The sequence below is a fragment of the Lithobates pipiens genome, unplaced genomic scaffold (assembly GCF_037356315.1).
Source record: "Lithobates pipiens isolate NorthernLeopardFrog02 unplaced genomic scaffold, aLitPip1_a1.2 Scaffold_16, whole genome shotgun sequence".
NCBI lineage: Eukaryota > Metazoa > Chordata > Amphibia > Anura > Ranidae > Lithobates > Lithobates pipiens.
The window spans coordinates 638,638,529-638,658,257 of record NW_027507748.1 but is presented as its reverse complement, the minus strand read 5'-3'; the positions used below and the strand labels follow the sequence as shown (position 1 = coordinate 638,658,257).

Below are 19,729 nucleotides of genomic sequence, written 5' to 3'. Positions count from 1 at the left end.
AGTTGCAGAGGAGGTCTAGGACTAGAATTATTGCTCTCGCTCTAACGTTCTCGGCGATACCTCACATGTGTGGTTTGAACACCGTTTTCATATGTGGGCGGGGCTTACGCATGCGTTCGCTTCTGCATGCGAGCACATGGGGACATGGGCGCTTTAATTTTTTTTTTTTTTTTTTATTGTTCATTTTACTTTATTTATCACTTTTATTCCTATTACAAGGAATGTAAACATCCCTTGTAATAGGAATATGGGGTGACAGGTCCTCTTTACAGTGAAATCTGGGGGTCAATATGACCCCACATCTCACCTCTAGGCTGGGAAGCCTGAAATAAAAAATAAAAAAAAGATTCTGGCTTTGATCGTACTGGCGAGTTGGTAGAAGCACCGGAGGGCGGTGAGGGGTGGGGGGCGTCTATGGCTGGGTATTTCAGGGTATCACCGAGTATGGCTGGGTATCTCCGAGTATGGCTGGGTATGGCAATTTATGGCAGGGTATTGCAGAGTATTGGCGGGGTATTGGCGGGGTACTACAGAGTAATAGCAGGGTACTGCAGAGTATTGGGGGGTACTCCAGAGTAATGGCAGGGTACTGCAGAGTAATGGGGGTTACTGCAGAGTAATGGGGGGTACTGCAGAGTAATGGCAGGGTACTGCAGAGTAATGGCAGGGTACTGCACTGCAGAGTAATGGCGGGGTACTGCAGAGTAATGGCGGGTACTGCAGAGTAATGGCAGGGTACTGCACTGCAGAGTAATGGCGGGGTACTGCAGAGTAATGGCGGGGTACTGCAGAGTAATGGCAGGGTACTGCAGAGTATGCACTGGTATTGCAGAGTATTGGCAGGGAATTGAGGGGTTAAATTCGGTGAGCAGCGATGTGGGCACTGCAGATGCAGCCCACATCACTGCTGACACCGATCTCTTTCCCCTCCGCTGTACCGATCGGTACAGAGAGGGGAGGGAGGAACCGGCGTCATAACATGACGCCGGTTTGTTTACAAGTGATCACTCCGTCATTTGACGGAGCGATCACGTGGTAAACGGCCGCTATGAACGGCCGTTTACCGTGATCCGTGATGCGCCGGGTCCTGTGGACCTGGCGGTCACAGATGCTCTCGAGTGCGCGCCCCAGGGGGCGTGCGAGAGCAGAATTCTGGGAGGCCGTTAATTAACGGCCTCTCAGAGTTAAACAACCACCCTGAAGCCGTTAATCGGCAATGGGCAGTTGTTAAGTGGTTAAAGCTAGATCACTAGCTATATAGGTGAGGTGAATATAGTGGTGTATACTGCGGTCAGGGCACAGACAACAACCACTACACAGCAGCAAGATAGGAAATCAGCCAAAAACGATTGGTGTGTAACTGTATTGAAGGTACACAGAACACCCACTGCTTCAGATGCTAACTAACACACTACACGAGGCCGCCTCAAAGGCGGCCTTATATAGTGTGGGGCGTGCACTACACAGCATGAGCTATGATTGGCCACAGGCAGGATGCCTGTGGCCAATCATGGCTCTCCTCGCTGCTGGCGCTGCGATTGGCCAAGCATGCGGGGACACAGTGCATGCTTGGCCAATCATGGGGCAGCAATGCACTGCGCCACCGCAGTGCATTGTGGTCCGCGCGCGCGCCACTCGAATTTTGACGCGAACGGCCAAAACGTTCGGAAATTCGCCGAACGGCCGAACAGCCAATGTTCGAGTCGAACGTACGTGCTAAGCTCATCCCTACCCAAAGCATGTACATTGATCCCCCATGATGGGAGATAGATAGCACATGTTGACACACTATGTGCATCTTCCAAATTTGGATTTTCCAGGGGTCACACCCCATGTGATGAAGGCAATATCAGCCCAGTTTGTACATACTCATGTCTGATATTGTCTTCACTTTTCAAAGTTGAACTTTGTAAGTTCCTGTGTTCTGTATTTTACGCTTCGATGCATGCCTGTTTACACCAAAACACCAAGTAAACAAAATTTAGCTTAAACTCTGTTTTTGATACACACAATTTCTTGGTTTGTTGTAAAAACCTTTTCTAAATGCACATGTGAATGTGCTTGGATTAAAAAGTTTAATTATCAACAATGTGTGGCTTCCTTTTTCATTGCGCCAAAAATGTATTTGTAGTAAAATTTTAGTTTGTGCTGAGAAGGAGTGTGATTTACTAAAGGAAACTCCACTTTGCACTCCAAGTGCAGTTTCAGGTGTACTTTTGTAGTGCACTTGTAGTGCATAGTGGATGTGCCTTTAGTAAAAAAAACACCCACAGTGAGGTGTAAATTTGGACAATCATGCCATTTTCCTGCCATGGTGCTGAAAATGAGCATGATTTTGGTCAGTAATGCACTACATACATTAGTTACCAAAAAAAAGGTGTGTGTGTAGCAGACCCACAACATAATAATCTGAAGAAGAGACTGTCCCCTCATGTCTCTCTGAACTTGGGTTTGCATTGTTGTTGAAAAAGGCACAACTTGAAAAAACATAAATTTACCTAGGAGACACCTAAAACCAAGCCAAGCAGTAAATGAAGGAGTTTCAAAGGAAAATGTATTATGAAAATGCCTCTCAGACATTGTCTGGCATATCAATGGCCCCCCTACCCACAAAGTAGTCCATGTATTGGGTTCTAACCTCATGGGCGCTTTGGGGGGGCAAGCCAGGATGAGCAGGTTCAAGGCCCGTGAGGTTATCATCATTTTCCAGCAAGTCTGCCTCTTGTTGGCCAACTGAGACCGCATAGTTCACAGAAACTTTTTTAAGAAAATTGTGCAGAACACAGCACGCCAGCACTATGTGATTCAGTTTTTATTCCGCCATGTGAATTGGCGTAAGAAAAAGGCGGAACCGGCTGGCCAGTATACCAAAAGTGTTCTGCACCACTCTTTGGGCTCTGGACAGGCGGAAATTAAAAATCCTCTGGTCTGGGGTGAGGGTCCTCATCGGGAAAGGCCGCATCAGATGGTTCGCTAGGGCAAACGCCGCATCTGCGACTAATACGAACGGGAGTCCTTCCTGATTCTCCTCTGGGGGTGGCAAGCCCAGACTGCCACTCTGGAGACGCCAGTAGAACTCCGTCCGTGCGAAGACTCCACCATCCGACATCCGTCCATTTTGCCACACGTCCACATACAAAAACTAATATGTCGCAGACACCACCGCCAACATCACGATACTATGAAACCCCTTATAATTATAATAGTAAGACCCCGAGTTGGGTGGTGGGACGATGAGGACGTGCTTCCCATCTATTGCTCCTCCACAATTGGGAAAGTCCCAATGACTGGCAAAGTGGGAGGCCACAGTCTGCCATTCCTGTGGCGTTGAAGGACATTGTGGAGTGAAACAAGACCCAAAATTAGTAATTTGACAAATCAACATTGCGAGCAGATTAGACACCAACATATTTGGACTAAATTAGTCAAACATTTTGGGAACGGAGTATTAAAAAGCCTAAAGTCTAAGGTCCCCTTATGAGAGTCATCACACCCCCATCCCTCCCCCACCCCCCATCCCCCCATCTGATGGGCCCTTGCTAAAAAAGGAGGGGGGATGTTTTGGACAGGTAACCCTCTCCACTTGATTGAGAGCTGAATGCCTAAATAATGTGTGATACTTTGGGAAGCCCCTCCTTAGTTACACTTTTGGCAGCCCACCAGACAGGTAAGAAGTGTCATAATCCCAAAAAGAAAACAAAATGGAAGCACATTTTGACATTCTGCTATTACATATCCAGATAATTAATATGTTAAAAAACAAAATAAAAATAGCATTTGAAAGTATTGAGGCAGGCCCTTACACTACATGCTTAGGTGAATTCATCCATAAATGTGATCATCAAAAAGGTAGGTATAGTGTGTATTGGGTTTGGTAAAGTCATCAGATAGAGGATTGCTATCAGCTGAGCCAGCAGTTGGGGGGAGGGGGGTTCCTAATGAGTTTGGCACAACCCCAAAAATTAAAAAAATGTCACTCTGCATGAATTGAAGCACACACATCACATTTGTAGACATTATAGGGGGTGTTTAGGGGAAAACAATACTATGGAGCTGCCAAAAGACATTGTTAAGTGACTAGACTATAGTTTTATGGGCCAAGAAGAGCATGGTGGGGAAGTTAGTGAGGCAAATATGCCTGAGGACAAAGGGGCAGAGTATATGAATTAGAGCATATTGCAATGATTGTAAGTAGGGAATGAGGAAAGAAATGCAATACATTAGCAATCATGAAATACATAGAATGTGATGTTAAAGGATAAAACTTACCTTCATATAGTCCTCCTGCAGGACCTGAATGATGGCAGAACAGGTCTCTGGAATAATGATCCCCAGAGCCTGGGGGGAGTTGCCTGTAGAGATCTTGAGGTCCTGAAGGCTTCTCCCAGTCGCCAAGTAGTGCAATGTGGCGATGAGCCTCTGCTCCGGAGTGATGGCTTGCCACATGCAGGTATCCTGCCTGGTGATATAAGGGGTCAGCAAAGCCAGCAGATGGTGAAAAAAAAGGGGTCCGTCATCCGGAGATAATTCCTGAAATCATCATGATTACTACAACATGCAAAGGCATGTGCGAGAACTGGTCACGTTGGTGCAACCAATTCTTGGTCCACAAACGCCTCCCCTCCCTGTTCATGGACCAGGCTTGTGTCAAAGTAAGAACCCCAACACGAAGCCCCTGCACAGCACAAACTCTACGAGTACGTAGACGAAACATGGTTTCAAAACGGTCGGCTCGTCAGAACGGACAACAGAAAGCACCGATAAACAGCAAGGCCTGAAAGAACGACCTGAATAGCAGAAGCAAGCAGACAATAAGAAATGTCTTTCAAAGCGTACTATACCAAGATATAGTCCACAATGAGAAACAAATACTTACTGACTGCACGCACTGATTATCAGATACGCAAAGACAAGCACAAACTGAAGAGCAGTAGCGATCTGAATCACTAATCTGAAAAGCGCGAATCGTCTCTCACCAAACTTCTACTAACACGCGATACACACGAGATCAGCAGAAGGAGCCCAAAGGGTGCCGGACGTGGTGTTGAACTTCCCTTTTCTAGTCCCGCCGTACACGGCTTACGTCACTGCGTTCTTGGCAACCGCAAATTACGACAACTTGGTCCGACCGTGTGTATGCAACATCACTTTCGGACCTGGTCTGGAATGAATCTGTCGGAATAACTCTGACGGATTTGGTCGTCGGAATCTCCAACCGTGTGTACAAGGGCTTAAACGTGATGAATCTGATGTGGCCACTGAGTCTGTCCAGCATCGAAAAGGTCTGCATCCTTTTCAGTATTTTCAAACTTACAGTAAATGTGATGGATCTGATGTAGCCTCATGTAAACAGATGCAGGGCTATTTACATCTGGTTGCCCATAGGTCTAACCCATAAGTCCAGAAAGCTGTGGTTCCAAAATGGAACAGAAAACTCAAAAGACAAGGGTGGCATAAAAGTGACAGGTATTCCATTCTACTATGATTCAAGTGATTGTAAAGGCTAGAGGTTTTTTACCTTCATGCACTCTATGCATGAAGGTAAAAAAACTTTTTGTGTGCAGCAGCCTCCCCAGTCAACCATAATATTTACCGTAGCCGCATCTCTATCCAGCGTGTGCATTGTGCCCAAGAGCAGTGGCTCTGCCGGGTCTCTCCCTTCTCACTAGCCGAGACAGCAGTAGGTGCTGTTGACTCCTGCTACTGTCAATCACAGCCAGTAAGGCAAAGAGGAGAGAGTAGGGGCGGGGCTGAGTCACGTGTGTGAATGAACACACAAAGCAGCAGCTCGGGAGCAAGCCTGCTTGGGTGCCCCCATATTAAGCTGCTTGCTATGGGGGTATTCAGCAGGAGGGAGGGGCCAGGAGCACCAGTGAGGGATCTGAGAAGAGGAGGATTGGATCTGCTCTCTGCAAAACCATTGCACACAGCAGGTAAGTATAACATGTTTTTTTTATTATTTTTTTAAATCTGTCATTATTACTTTCAGTTAACATATGTTCATGGATCTTCTGCTTATCAGACCAGATGCCTATTTTTTATTTATTTTATATGTTTATTGAAAGCCTGTGGCGTGCAAAACACACTCAAAAACTTCACCCGGTGCATAAAAAATGTGCACACACATAAAGAGTGACACAAAAAAGTGCTGACGGGTACACAAGCCCTCTAAAATCAGAGGGCCTCGTCCTGAATCCCCCGGGGCATTAGGCTCCTGACAGGGACAAGGACACTTAAAACTTGGTCTTCCTGGCCAAAACCAGTCAGACCCCGTTCTTTGAAAGGTCTGACGAGACAGACCCACCCAAATACTAGGTGAGGCTCCACTGAAGGGAGACCTTAAGTAAGAGGGCGAACTAAGCCAGAAGGCCATGTCCACCCCCTCCCCAGACTTTTAGGACAGGCCCTGGGACCTGTGACCCTACTCATCACAGCAAACGTGCAAAGTGACAAAACAAGACGTGACAAAACACACACTGAAAATAAATAAAAAGTGGGGAAGGGATAGTGGAGAGATGAGTGAAAAGGTGGTCATTGTGTGAAACAACAACCAGGCCCTCCGGCCAGGATAAAAAATTCCTCTGGTCCCAGCCAAAAGGCCCGGCCCAAGAGGCAGGTGCTAAAAAAGCGTGTTATGGTGCAGTGACCTTGGTGCTCAAAATCAAAGTGACCCTCACTCACAGTGATTCTTAGGCACCCCTGGACTGCCACTCCAGGGGCACATTCTCCATAGGCTTTCAAGACCACCCTGGCCCACTTTCTGGACCACAGCAGCCCCCCCTAAACAGGAAGGCATGAAGATCAGGAAGCTTGGTGAGAGCCCTTTACCATCAGGCTCCACCGTCGCTCCCATCACTCCTTCCTAATTACATTCGGAAAGTACTAACCGCTCCTCCCCCCCCCCCCACATAGGGAGCAGCCGGTTTTCCCTACCGAAAAACTGTCCAGGGCTAGAGCCACCCCAATCCAGGCCAGAAGGCCAGGTACTCGACCCTCTGGGTCAGACCAGTGACAGCACCCATCCTCACCAGGAGCATCCTTTCAGACGGCTCAGACACAACCATGCATCGGGCCCCAGTTTTCTGTCGGGCGGGACGACGTGGCCCCTACCGAAACCGTCCTGCTGATTACGCCATCGCAGAGTGCTGACCAAACCCTCTCTATTAGGGTTGGAACAGCGCCTCCTTTGGCAACTGATAAGAACAGATACTACACTTGATCTTAGCCAAAAGGCAGACCAGATGCCTATGTGAAAGGTGCCCTAATTGCTGCAATTACAGTGGAAGATACTGAGTGCAACCCAGAGAACCATGCGTGAAATACTGATCCTTCTCTACTCTAAGGGTGAACCAAGACGAGTTACTAAAAAACCAGGTACAGTAAGCAGATCTAAAAAGGTAGTTCACAGGACCGCTTGTAGGAATAGGTACACACACTGAACAATAATACTGGTTTTTGGAGTAGCTACTGCATGCCCTGATATGGCAATGTTTGCTATATTTAGAAACGATCACAGAACTGACCATGTCTTCTTCATCTGTATGGTTATCCAGCAACTGGTGTGATCCCATTTGTTCATCATCTGAGTTTAAACACATTTCTGCATTTTGCACAGTTCCTGAAAACAAAATAAAATGTAAGCAAATTTAATTGTGTGCAATGTATAACTTAAGGAAACTGCACAAAAGCACTATAAAGTCTTAGGCCTCTTGCATGTAGGCAGCTGTAGTTCAGGGTAGCCTAGCTGGTTGTAAGAGGCAGTGGGTTAGCAAGAGAATATACTCACTTTTCAGTAGATTTGATATGTTTATGTGTACATATGTTCTGAGTAGGGATGAGCCGAACACCCCCCGGTTCGGTTCGCACCAGAACTTGCGAACGACCCCCGCGTTCGGCACGAACGTTAGAACCCCATTGAAGTCTATGGGACTCGAACGTTCGAATTGGAAAGTGCTAATTTTAACGGCTAATATGCAAGATAGTGTGCTAAAAAGGGTTTGGCGATCTGCCTCCTGCCTCAGGGGACATGGGTCACTGCAAAAAAAAGTTTTAAAAACTACCGTTTTGGCGGGAGCACTGATTTTAATGACGATTAAAGTGAAAAAAAAAAGTGAAATATTCCTTTAAATATGGTGCCTGGGGGGTGTCTATAGTATGCCTGTGAAGTGCCACATGTTTCCCGTGTTTAGAACAGTCCCTGCACAAAATGACATTAAACGGAAATAACACCATTTAAAACTGCTTGCGGTTTTAATGTTATATCTGGTTCCTGCAATATGGTTGAAAATCATTCAGAAAAATGGCATGGGTAGCCCTCCCTGCCCATTACCAGCCTATTTGGGTCTTGTACGCATATTAAGGGGAACCCCGTACCCATATTAAAAAAAGGAAATGCGTGTGGCCCCCAGGCCCTATATACTCAGAACAGCAGTATACAGGCGGTGCAAACAAGACAGGGACTGTGTAGGTTTGTTGTGTTAAGTTGAATCTGTTTGTCATTTTCAACCGGTACATTTTTAAAGTGTAGCTCCAGTCAAAAAAAATATCTTTAAGCTTTTTGGAAAACATAGGGAAGGGTTATCACCCCTGTATAATTTGTTTTGTCGTCCATCTTTTTTCATCTCACTTGCTGTTGTCTCCTTCCGTTTGCAAGTAGGAGATGTTTGTAAATTGGATGTTTGAAAGTAGGGGCCTGCCCTATATGCTCTGCAGAAATGGCGGAACAAGGTGTTGGTTTTGCAACAACATTGTAAGCCCTCAAAGTGACTCTTGGTGGCCGCTGGAGCGCCCTGCTGTGAACGATTATATCAAGAATTGTAATTACATGCCATTGTTGAACAGTGGTAGAAAAATTGACCTTTGGTGGTTGTGGTGCTGGTGCCACAACACTATAAGTCCTCACAGTTACTCTGGGTGGGCACAGGAAGGGGCCCTCCTGTGAAATATTATATCAAGAATTGTAATTACATGTCCCTGTTAAACAGGGGCAGAAAAATTGGGCCTTAGGCACTGGTGCCATCACACTGCAACCTCTGCCATACACTCTAGTTTTATTGCAGGAATTAGCCCTGCTGCAAAGCATTGCATCAAAAATTGTACTTAAACGCCCCTGTTAAACAGGGGCAGAAAAATTGGGCCTTAGGCACTGGTGCCATCACACTGCAACCTCTGCCATACACTCTAGTTTTATTGCAGGAATTAGCCCTGCTGCAAAGCATTGCATCAAAAATTGTACTTAAACGCCCCTGTTAAACAGGGGCAGAAAAATTGGGCCTTAGGCACTGATGCCATCACACTGCAACCTCTGCCATACACTCTAGTTTTTTTGCAGGAATTAGCCCTGCTGCAAAGCATTGCATCAAAAATTGTACTTAAACACCCCTGTTAAACAGGGGCAGAAAAATTGGGCTGCTGGCATCACCCAGAACCAAAAATGTTCTTCCAACATATCAGCGGAGGAGGAAGAGGATAGACAATCAACATAACAGGACAGTCACTCAGCATCAGCATAGGCAGTCTTGAAGGGATGTGGTATTTCAAAAAAAATTATTCGGTTACATCAGCTTCAGGTGCTTGGTAGCTGTGGGTGATCCAAGACTGATTCATCTTGATGAAGGTCAGTCGATCAACTGATTCGGTGGACAGGCGCACCCTGTGATCGGTAACGAAGCCACCAGCAGCACTGAAGGTGCGTTCCGAAAGAACGCTGGATGCAGGACAGGCCAGTAGCTCAATTGCATACTGTGCAAGCTCTGGCCAGTGATCCATCCTCAAGACCCAGTAAGCCAGAGGATTTTCAGTGGGAAAGGTGTCCAAGTCTGACCTTGCCCCTAGGTATTCCTGCACCATGTAAATTAGACGCTGGCGATGGGTGCTGGAACCAATCATACCTTGGGGCTGCGGACTAAAAAATTGTCTGAACGCATCAGTCAGACGGCCACCTTCTCCACCGCTCCTTCTGACTGATGCCTCAGCAACACGTTGTCCAGGACCAGGAGTTTGTGACCTCCCAGTCTCTGGGAACGCGTTGCACAGAGCTTTCTGCAAGGCCTCCCGGAGATGTCTCATCCTCTGCTCCCTCTGCGATGGCAAGATAAGGTCGGCAACCTTACCCTTGTACCGTGGATCAAGGAGAGTGGCCAGCCAGTAATGGTCCCTCTCCTTGATCCGAAGAATACGAGGATCCTTCCGCAGGCTTTGCAGGATCAGGGAGGCCATGCAGCGTAGGTTAGCTGAGGCATTCGGTCCGGAGTCCTCTGGGTCACTAAGGACAACATGATCCGCAGCTACCTCCTCCCAGCCACGTACAAGTCCACGTGTTTCTTGGGACTGTAAATCATCCCTATAAGACTGCTGCTGCTGATGCTGAGTGCCAGCCTCCACCTCCATGCTGACACAATCATCCTCCTCCTCCTCTTCCTCCTCCTCACCCTCTTCCTGTGTGATGGGTGGCACAGCAGGAACACTGTCTGGATAAAGGGGGCCTTGAGAGGCAAGGAAGTCCTCCTCTTCCTGCCTCTGTTCTGCCTCAAGTGCCCTGTCCATTATTCCACGCAGCGTATGCTCCAAGAGGTGGACAAGAGGTATAGTGTCACTGATGCATGCACTGTCACTGCTCACCATCCTTGTGGCCTCCTCAAACCCTGATCATGCCCCACTGGCGTGGTGAGAAAAAACCAAGCTCTCCTGACCCTGTCCTGGTGCCGTAGTCGCACAGGTACTCATTGATGGCCCTCTGCTGCGTGTGCAGCCGCTGCAGCATGGCCAATGTTGAGTTCCATCTGGTGGGCATGTCACATATAAGGCGGTTCTTGGGCAGGTTCAACTCCTTTTGGAGCTCAGCCAGCCGAGCACAGGCATTAAATGATCGGCGGAAATGCACACAGACTCTCCTGGCCTGTTTCAGGACATCCTGTAAGCCGGGGTACCTGCCCAAGAACCGCTGCACCACCAGGTTAAGGACGTGAGCTACACAGGGCACATGGGTCAGTTGTCCCTGTCGGAGGGCGGAGAGGAGGTTGGTGCCATTGTCGCAAACCACCATTCCTGGCTTAAGCTGGCGTGGCGTCAACCACCTCTCGGCCTGCCCCTGCAGAGCTGACAAAACATCCGCCCCAGTGTGGCTCCTGTCCCCCAAACAAACCAGCGCAAGCACGGCATGGCATCGTTTTGCCTGCGTACTTGCGTAGCCCCTGCAACGCCTACGGAGCACCGCTGGTTCTGAGGACAGAGCACTGGAAGAGGCCGTGGAGGAAGAAGAAGAGGAGGGGGTGGAGGAGAGAGGTGTGTCACAACCAATAGTAGCATTTTGGAGGCGTGGTGGCGGAACAACCTCCAATACTACTGCACCTTGTCCTGCATCCTTCCCAGCAGCCAGAAGAGTGACCCAATGGGCCGTGAAAGACAGGTAACGTCCCTGTCCATGCCTGCTGGACCATGAGTCAGCGGTAATATGCACCTTACCGCTGACCGCCCTGTCCAGCGAGGCAAGGACATTGCCTTCCACATGCCGGTAGAGAGCCGGAATTGCCTTCCGTGAGAAAAAGTGGCGTTTGGGGACCTGCCACTGAGGAACCGCACATTGTACAAACTCACGGAAGGGGGCCGAATCTACCAACTGAAAAGGCAGCAGTTGAAGTGCTAGCAATTTAGCCAAGCTAGCATTCAACCGCTGGGCATGTGGATGGCTGGGAGTAAATTTCTTCCGCCGGTCCAGCAGCTGGGGCAGGGACATTTGTCTGCTATAATCGGACGTGGATGTACCACTAGCAGAGTTCCCGGAAGCACTTGGCTGTGACACACCTAATTCTACACCTTCATTCCTCTCAGAGCAGGTTTCAGAGAGGACTGAAGGTCTAGTGGGGTTGGAGATGCCAGCTGATGAGGAGCAAGGAGAGGTCCGCTTTGTTCTTTGGTGTGGGTCTTTGAGGTATGCTTGCCAACGAGCTGCATGGCAGGTCAACATATGTCTGGTCAAGCATGTGGTGCCCAAGCGGCTGATGTTTTGGCCACGTGAGATACGCTTGAGACATATGTTGCAAATAGCAGCGGTGCGATCTGATGCACTCGTCTCAAAAAAGGCCCACACCAAAGAACTTTTAGAATAACGCGCAGAGGAAGCGCTCTGCGCAGAGGAAGCGCTCTGCGCAGGCGGAGCTCTGCGGTGTGATTCAGTCGGTGTGCTGCCCCTAAGCTGGCCCCCGGAGGGCATCCTGCCTCGTTGGACATGTGCCTCCTCCTCCTCCTCCTCCTCCTCCCTCCTTCCAGGCACCCACGTGGAGTCAGTGCCCTCATCATCCCCTCCCTCTTCATCGCTGTAGCAAACCTGGCAGTATGCTGCAGCTTGTGGAACATTACTGCCAGATTGCTGTCCTTCTTGAGCATCCCCTCTCTCTGTGCTCACGCTACTGCCTTCCTCTAGCTGAGTGTCATCATCAGAGCCCACCAAACACTGGGCATCCTCCTGGAGCATGTACCCAACACTGTGCTCAAAGAGTTCAGGAGACTCCTCAGGAGGACGTGGTGGGTCTAGGGAAGGAGTCACTGATGATGACATTGAGAGGAGGGACGACGATGTGTTGGCAGCTGCTTTTCTACTACCCTGAGACTGGGTGAGAGAGGATGAGGAGGATGAAGAGGGCTTGGTCATCCACTCTACCAAGTCGTTGGCATGTTGCGGTTCAACATGTCCAGCTGCAGAAAAGAAGGACAAGCATGTCCCATGGCCACGTGCTGATGACAATGCACCGCGTCCCCGACCAGCACTGTTGTCTCTAGACACAGAGCCTGCTTGCCCTCTTTTATCGGCTCGCGCCTGTCTGCCTCTCCTTGCTGGCCTTCCAGACATGGTAATGGCCTGAAGGGAGTTGGGTAAAACAGTAGTTGGGTAGTTTATATTGTGCTGGAGGCACACAACACCCACTAACTCCTGCAGATGCCTTTTTTATAGAACAGCAGAGTTAAAGGGGTATATACAGATGTATACTGTGCTGTGCTGGAAGCACACACAACTTCCAATAACTCCAGCAGATGTCAATCGGGCCCAAATACAGAACAGCTATGTAGGTGGATAATAGCGGTATGTACTGGGTACAGAGCAGGCACACAGCACGCACTATCTCCTGAGTGACACTGCTGACTGCAAGCTCTATTGTTAAAGATGGACCACTAGCTATATAGGTGAGGTGAATATCACGGTGTATACTGCGGTCAGGGCACGCAGACAATAACCAGAAAACAGCAGAGTTAAAGGGGTATATACAGATGTATACTGTGCTGTGCTGGAAGCACACACAACTTCCAATAACTCCAGCAGATGTCAATCGGGCCCAAATACAGAACAGCTATGTAGGTGGATAATAGCGGTATGTACTGGGTACAGAGCAGGCACACAGCACGCACTATCTCCTGAGTGACACTGCTGACTGCAAGCTCTATTGTTAAAGATGGACCACTAGCTATATAGGTGAGGTGAATATCACGGTGTATACTGCGGTCAGGGCACGCAGACAATAACCAGAAAACAGCAGAGTTAAAGGGGTATATACAGATGTATACTGTGCTGTGCTGGAAGCACACACAACTTCCAATAACTCCAGCAGATGCCAATCGGGCCCAAATACAGAACAGCTATGTAGGTGGATAATAGCGGTATGTACTGGGTACAGAGCAGGCACACAGCACGCACTATCTCCTGAGTGACACTGCTGACTGCAAGCTCTATTGTTAAAGATGGACCACTAGCTATATAGGTGAGGTGAATATCACGGTGTATACTGCGGTCAGGGCACGCAGACAATAACAAGAAAACAGCAGAGTTAAAGGGGTATATACAGCTGTATACTGTGCTGTGCTGGAGGCACACACAACTTCCAATAACTCCAGCAAATGACAATCGGGCTCAAATAGAGAACAGCTATGTAGGTGTATATAGTGGTATGTACTGGGTACAGAGCACGCAGACAGCACGCACTAACACTACTGACTGCAAGCTCTATTATTAAAGCTAGATCACTAGCTATATAGGTGAGGTGAATATAGTGGTGTATACTGCGGTCAGGGCACAGACAGTAACCACTACACAAGAGCAAAATAGTAAATCAGCCAAAAACGATTGGTGTGTAACTGTGTTGAAGGTACACAGAACACCCACTGCTTCAGATGCTAACAAACACTACACGAGGCCGCCTGAAAGGCAGCTTTATATAGTGTGGGACGTGCACTACACTGTCTGAGCTATGATTGGCCACAGGCAGGATGCCTGTGGCCAACCATTGCTCTTCCCGCTACTGGCGCTGCGATTGGCCAAGCATGCGGGGTCACAGTGCATGCTTGGCCAATCGTGAGACAGCAATGCATTGCGCCATCGCAGTGCATTGTGGGCCACACGAATTTTGCCGCGAACGGCCCAAACGTTCGGAATTCGGCGAACGCACGAACGACCGATGTTCGAGTCGAACATGCGTTCGACTCGAACACGAAGCTCATCCCTAGTTCTGAGTTGTCTGGCCTCTATCATTGTCTCCAGCACTATTTTGGAGAAGCCTGCTATCCTGATAGGACAACAAATCTCGGGAGATTTGGTCGGACATTTTTGGGTGGATACCTTATATAAGAAAGCCCAGCCGTGTTTAGTTCGGTTCATGTGTGTGTGTATAGACAGGGACAGAGACCCACTTGTGAGGGAGAGTTAGGCCGCGTACACACGGGCGGACTGTCTGCCCAACTAAAGCGGTTCTTCACCCTAAAGGGGAAGTTCCGCTAGTATTATCCCTCCCCCCCTCCGGTGCCACAATCGGCACCTTTCGGGGGGAGGGGGGTGCAGTTACCTGGATAATCCAGGTAACTGCACCCACTTCCGGCCAGACCGCCGCATGGCTCCGCCCACCCCTGCATGGCTCCGCCCCCCCGTTGTGTTCTGGGAAACACACAGTTCCCAGAGACACAGCGGGAAACCAGCGCAGCGCGACTCGCGCATGCGCAGTAGGAAACCGGGCAGTGAAGCCCTCTTGCTTCACTTCCCGATTCCCTGACAGAGGATGGCGGCGGTGGCTGCAGCGAGACGAGCGATCGCTCGTCATCTGCCGCCGACATCGCTGGAACCTGGGACAGGTAAGTGTGATATTATTAAAAGTCAGCAGCTGCAATATTAGTAGCTGCTGGCTTTTAATATTTATTTTTTTTAGGTGCAGCTCCTCTTAAGTTCGGCAGACAATCCGACAGACAGTCCGTTCAAAATTAGCATGAACGGACTTGACCACACACGATGAGCAGACAGTCCGCTGAAAACGTGCGTGATGACGTGTACAGCACGTACGACGGGACTAGAAAAACGACGTCCTATACACTGCAATGCAACCTTCGGCCGTGTAAACCCTTTCTGAGCATGCGCCATACTTAGTCCGTCCAACTTGCCTACACACGAGCGGACTGTCCGCTGAAACCAAGTTTGGACGGACAAAACCAAGTTTGAACGGACTGTCTTACGGAAATTCCATAAGACTTTGTTCGTCAGACTGTCCGCTGAAAAAGTCCGCTGAAGCCCACACACGAGCGGATTGTCTGCTGAAACACTGTTCAGCGGACTAAGTTGGGCAGACAGTCCGCCCGTGTGTACGCGGCCTTAGGAGGAGCTAGGGAGAGTGTTCCAGCCTGTGAGGGATAGCTCTGGGTTCCTACGGAGTTCTGTAAGAGCAATCCTGGTCGGATGAAAGACTCTCCGTGGTGGACAATAAAACTGGTGCCCTCACTGAGAGGGCAGGACAAGCGTATCCGATGCCTAAATCAATCTGCTGAAGAAATACCGTTATTTCTGGGTAACGTCTGTGAATATCAGCCTCTTCAGATACACATTGTGTGCTGGGATTTATACAGTGTTAGTCAGTGGAAAAGTGGAAAGTGCCTATAGTGCTGATGAATACAATTACCGCTTACATCAGAAGTAACTGTTCTGTGTATCTATGCATCCATGCTTGGAGTGAAACTACGTGCATTACTGCTGTAAATACTTTTGCTACTACCATTACTCTGGTAATAAACGTTGTCTGGTTCATAAAGTCAGTACATGCGATTTCCTCTGTAAAGCCGCTACACCCTAACCCAGCTTAGATGCACACTGCAACTTGAAAAACTCAGTACCGCTTTTTTTTTTTTTTTACTGAGCTAAAATAGAGCCCATCAATTGTAATGTGTCTATGCACACAGGCGCACAAACGAGCGTCGTGCATTCTTCAGTAAAAAAAAATACTACTAGGATGAAACTCCAGGGTGTAGTATGTGTTGCTTGGTGCAGTTTAAGGCAAGGAATGAGAAGACATCTCTTTATAGTGGATGTAATTACTACATTTCTCCTACCCTTACTCAATGCCAATAAAAATTCTGCTAATACAGATTGAGGGACCACTGGTTGGTTATACAAGAGCATGTGGCACCCAATACCAATTAAGAGGATTGTTTATTGATGAGCAGTAGCTATTTCACATTTACTGTAAAGGCATATGTGGACACTTTTGTGGACATGAATGCACTCCTGTTTGCAGACTTCAGTGTGGTGGGAAATTAAGTGTAGCTGACAAAAAAACTAATTCTGCATGCAATATTATGGTAGGAACTTAGATGTGGTTGATGGAAAAACTGTCATTCTGCAGGAGATAATGAAGTCTTTATTTTATACTGTTCATGATGCCTATTAAACATTATGACTAGTTGAAAATACGCTGCATTTGGTTATTGATTTGATGGATTACTATTGGCTTTTATATATGGTTTTACATCGCAATGGATTTATGGATATATTTATGGGAGATGCACCAAAATACACATAACTACACCTTTGACTAATTCCTTTCTGTTTCGCATTGTACACATGAATGAAAGGACTGCCAAATAAAATCAATTACATTTTTATATTGGGAATTGGTTTGTGGTTTATATTTTTCCTATAGCAGATTCTTCCAATATCAGCCGACATTTCTCCTGTGAACTCTCAAGACCAGATCCTCTGTGAAATTCCTTAATTCCAGAGATTTTCAGCAAAACAGGCCCACCTGCTCTAGTATAGCTGCGACTTCGATTAGCACATGTGGAACTTCAGTTAGGCTGCCTAGAAGGCAGGCTGGCAATGTCTCCTGAACAAGAATGGGGCTGCCCCAGGCCTCAGGCTATTTATGCACTCCCCAGCCACCTACTGGGAACCCTCTCCCAGGGATTGCCTGATGCAACATAAATATTCAGGCTGCTGATTTGCTTCTTTTCAACCCACTACATTGTAGAATCCTCCAGAAGGCAGGGGCAAATAATCAAACCTGCAGCCAGTGAAGCTCTGAACAGCCCGAAGCAATCACAAGCTGCTCCTCTGTTTAAAGGGGAGCCCAAAAGAACTAGATTTACCTAACCTTTTTTTAACCTACCTAGGAGGGTGTTACAGCTGTTAATTGAAGATGTCATTGAATGGATATTTATAATTGGATGTACACATGATTACTATTCACATTACTGGCGCTGATGCTAAATTAGGTCATCTAATTCAGTGGTCTTATCCACAATAATAAAGGTAACCCATGTTATCTTTTCATTCTTTTCTCCATTTTAAAAAAAATAAAAAGCCCCTATATTCCCAAATTTTTATTTTCCCAGTTCTATGTTCTACTGTTGTTTACTTTACTGTAACTCTGATGTGCTAACAGCTTAAAATGAATCTGTATATAGTCTAAAAGTATTTGGGGTTTTGGATAGAGAAGGTGTTCACTGCTTCTCTAAAAAGCATTCTGCAGTAGAGCACATTTCAGAGCCATTTGACAGGCAGCTTGGGGGAGAAAGTAAAATCATGGCTCATCTGCCTGTTTTTACCACCCCTCACCCACACTTGTGACCTTGTCACCAGGTCAGGTAATGTTATACTGGTATGCGGATTTTCCCTCAGTTCTATCTGGTGACAACTGTAACCTTTTTTGGCTGGCCAATCACTTTCTGTCCTGGTGACATTGGTTATCTAGGGACATGGAAAGGGTTAATCTTCCCATTGGGGACACAGACAAAATTTAAAATCTGAGAGAGGTTCTAATTTTTTCCTATGCTATCCATTTCTTTTGAAAAATATCAGCTTCGTATGAAAGTTCTCAGCCAGTACTTAAAGAACAGAAGTATGTAGGAATCTTCTCTCAAATATCAAAATAAACACAATGTTGTAAAGTTGGCATGTAGGTATACAGGGTGAGAATTTGGCTTTACAGCCAAAATGTTTTTTTCTTTCCCTCCTCTTAAAGCGGGAGTCCGCCATTTTTTTTTTTAAAAGCCAGCAGCTACAAATACTGCAGCTGCTGACTTTTAAAATAATGACACTTACCCGCCAAGCGCGCCCGCGATGTCGGCACCCGAAGCCGATCTCTCGATCGTCTCTCGGGTGCTGCCGCCCCCATCTTGGCTATGGGAATCAGGAAGTGGAGCCTTGCAGCTTAATTTCCCGGTTCCCTACTGCGCATGCGCGAGTCACGCTGCGCAATAAGGATGGTCCCCGCTGTCTCTGGGATCCGTGTGCTTCCCAGCAGACAGCGGGGGACCTTCGGAAAGGGGCGTAGATTCTGCAGATATCTATGCCGGAAGTGGGCGCAGATACCTGTACTGTACAGGTACCTGCACCCCCTCCCCCCTGAAAGGTGCCAATTGTGGCGCCGGAGGGGGGAGGGTTCCAATGAGCGGAAGCTCCACTTTGGACCACCGCTTTAATGATTATTGCAATAGCAAATAGTGTTTAATTGCCTGTGAAAAGTTTGTTTTGATTTAATTTCTCACCAGATTCAGATTTTCCTCCAAAGCTCATTTTTTCCCTGTAATAAAGAAGATGAACAAGGAAAATCATGTATAAAACAGCACAGTTGCACAAACATTCCTGTTAATCTACCAGAAGTGCATTAATATCCTATTTCCTGTAGTGAGCTGACAAGGCTGCCCCTGCTGTACTGAAATTCCAATCAGCGTATTCAGCCCTGTATAAAGGTCCCCCTGATAGATTACAGAAAACTTTCCTCATCACTTTAAGATAAGGGGGAGGGGGATAAAGAGGATTTTATATTATGTTATACACATTTTTAATAATGTAATTTTATCGTACAATGACACCATTTTGGGAGAGCACTACCTGCTCTTTGATGCGATCATGCTTCAATGAAACACTCTGTTTGGACACTACTTGTCGATCCATGGTGTGCTGGGAAATGTCCTCATTGTGACTTTCTGAACCAGTTTCCAGCTGGTGGTTGCTGAAAAACCAAAATCTTCTAGAGCTTTATCCAGGAACATGTGTGATGGGAATATGGAGTATCAGCATTATCACCAATTCACACCTCGGTGTCCTAGTACTAACGTACTACATGGGCCCCTAAATAAAGGCAAACAAAAGAGAACTGGGGTGGGACTTTATATGAGGTATGTGCTGCAACAGAATTGAAGTCAATATAAAACATCCAATGAAGATGAAATGCCTCCAATATTCTTACGCGTTTCATGGATTTATTCCACTCTTTGGGGGAAATGCATTAAATATCTGTAAACAAACACAAATATATAAAGTGGAAAATACGATTATATAAAGCAATCTAGCCAGGGTGGTTAGATTACCCTGGCTAGATTTCTTCATATAATTTTATTTTCTACTTTATATATTTGTGTTTTTTCACAGATATTTAATGCACTTGCCCTTGAAGAGTGGAATAAATGTATGAAACCTGTAAGG

At 47.2% G+C, this 19,729-nt stretch overlaps 1 protein-coding gene across 1 annotated transcript in view; it reads right to left on the bottom strand.

The window, feature by feature from the left end:
* Window positions 1-18,820, bottom strand: part of LOC143984008 (uncharacterized) — a 72,498-nt gene extending 53,678 nt beyond the window's left edge. Inside the window, exons 1-2 of the mRNA XM_077484254.1 lie at window positions 18,790-18,820; window positions 7,524-7,618 (exon numbers count right to left, since the gene is read on the bottom strand). Coding sequence (XP_077340380.1) covers window positions 7,524-7,618; window positions 18,790-18,817 — 123 coding nt within the window. The 5' untranslated portion in view covers window positions 18,818-18,820. The remainder of the gene's footprint in view (window positions 1-7,523; window positions 7,619-18,789) is intronic.
* Window positions 18,821-19,729: the final 909 nt, after the last annotated feature.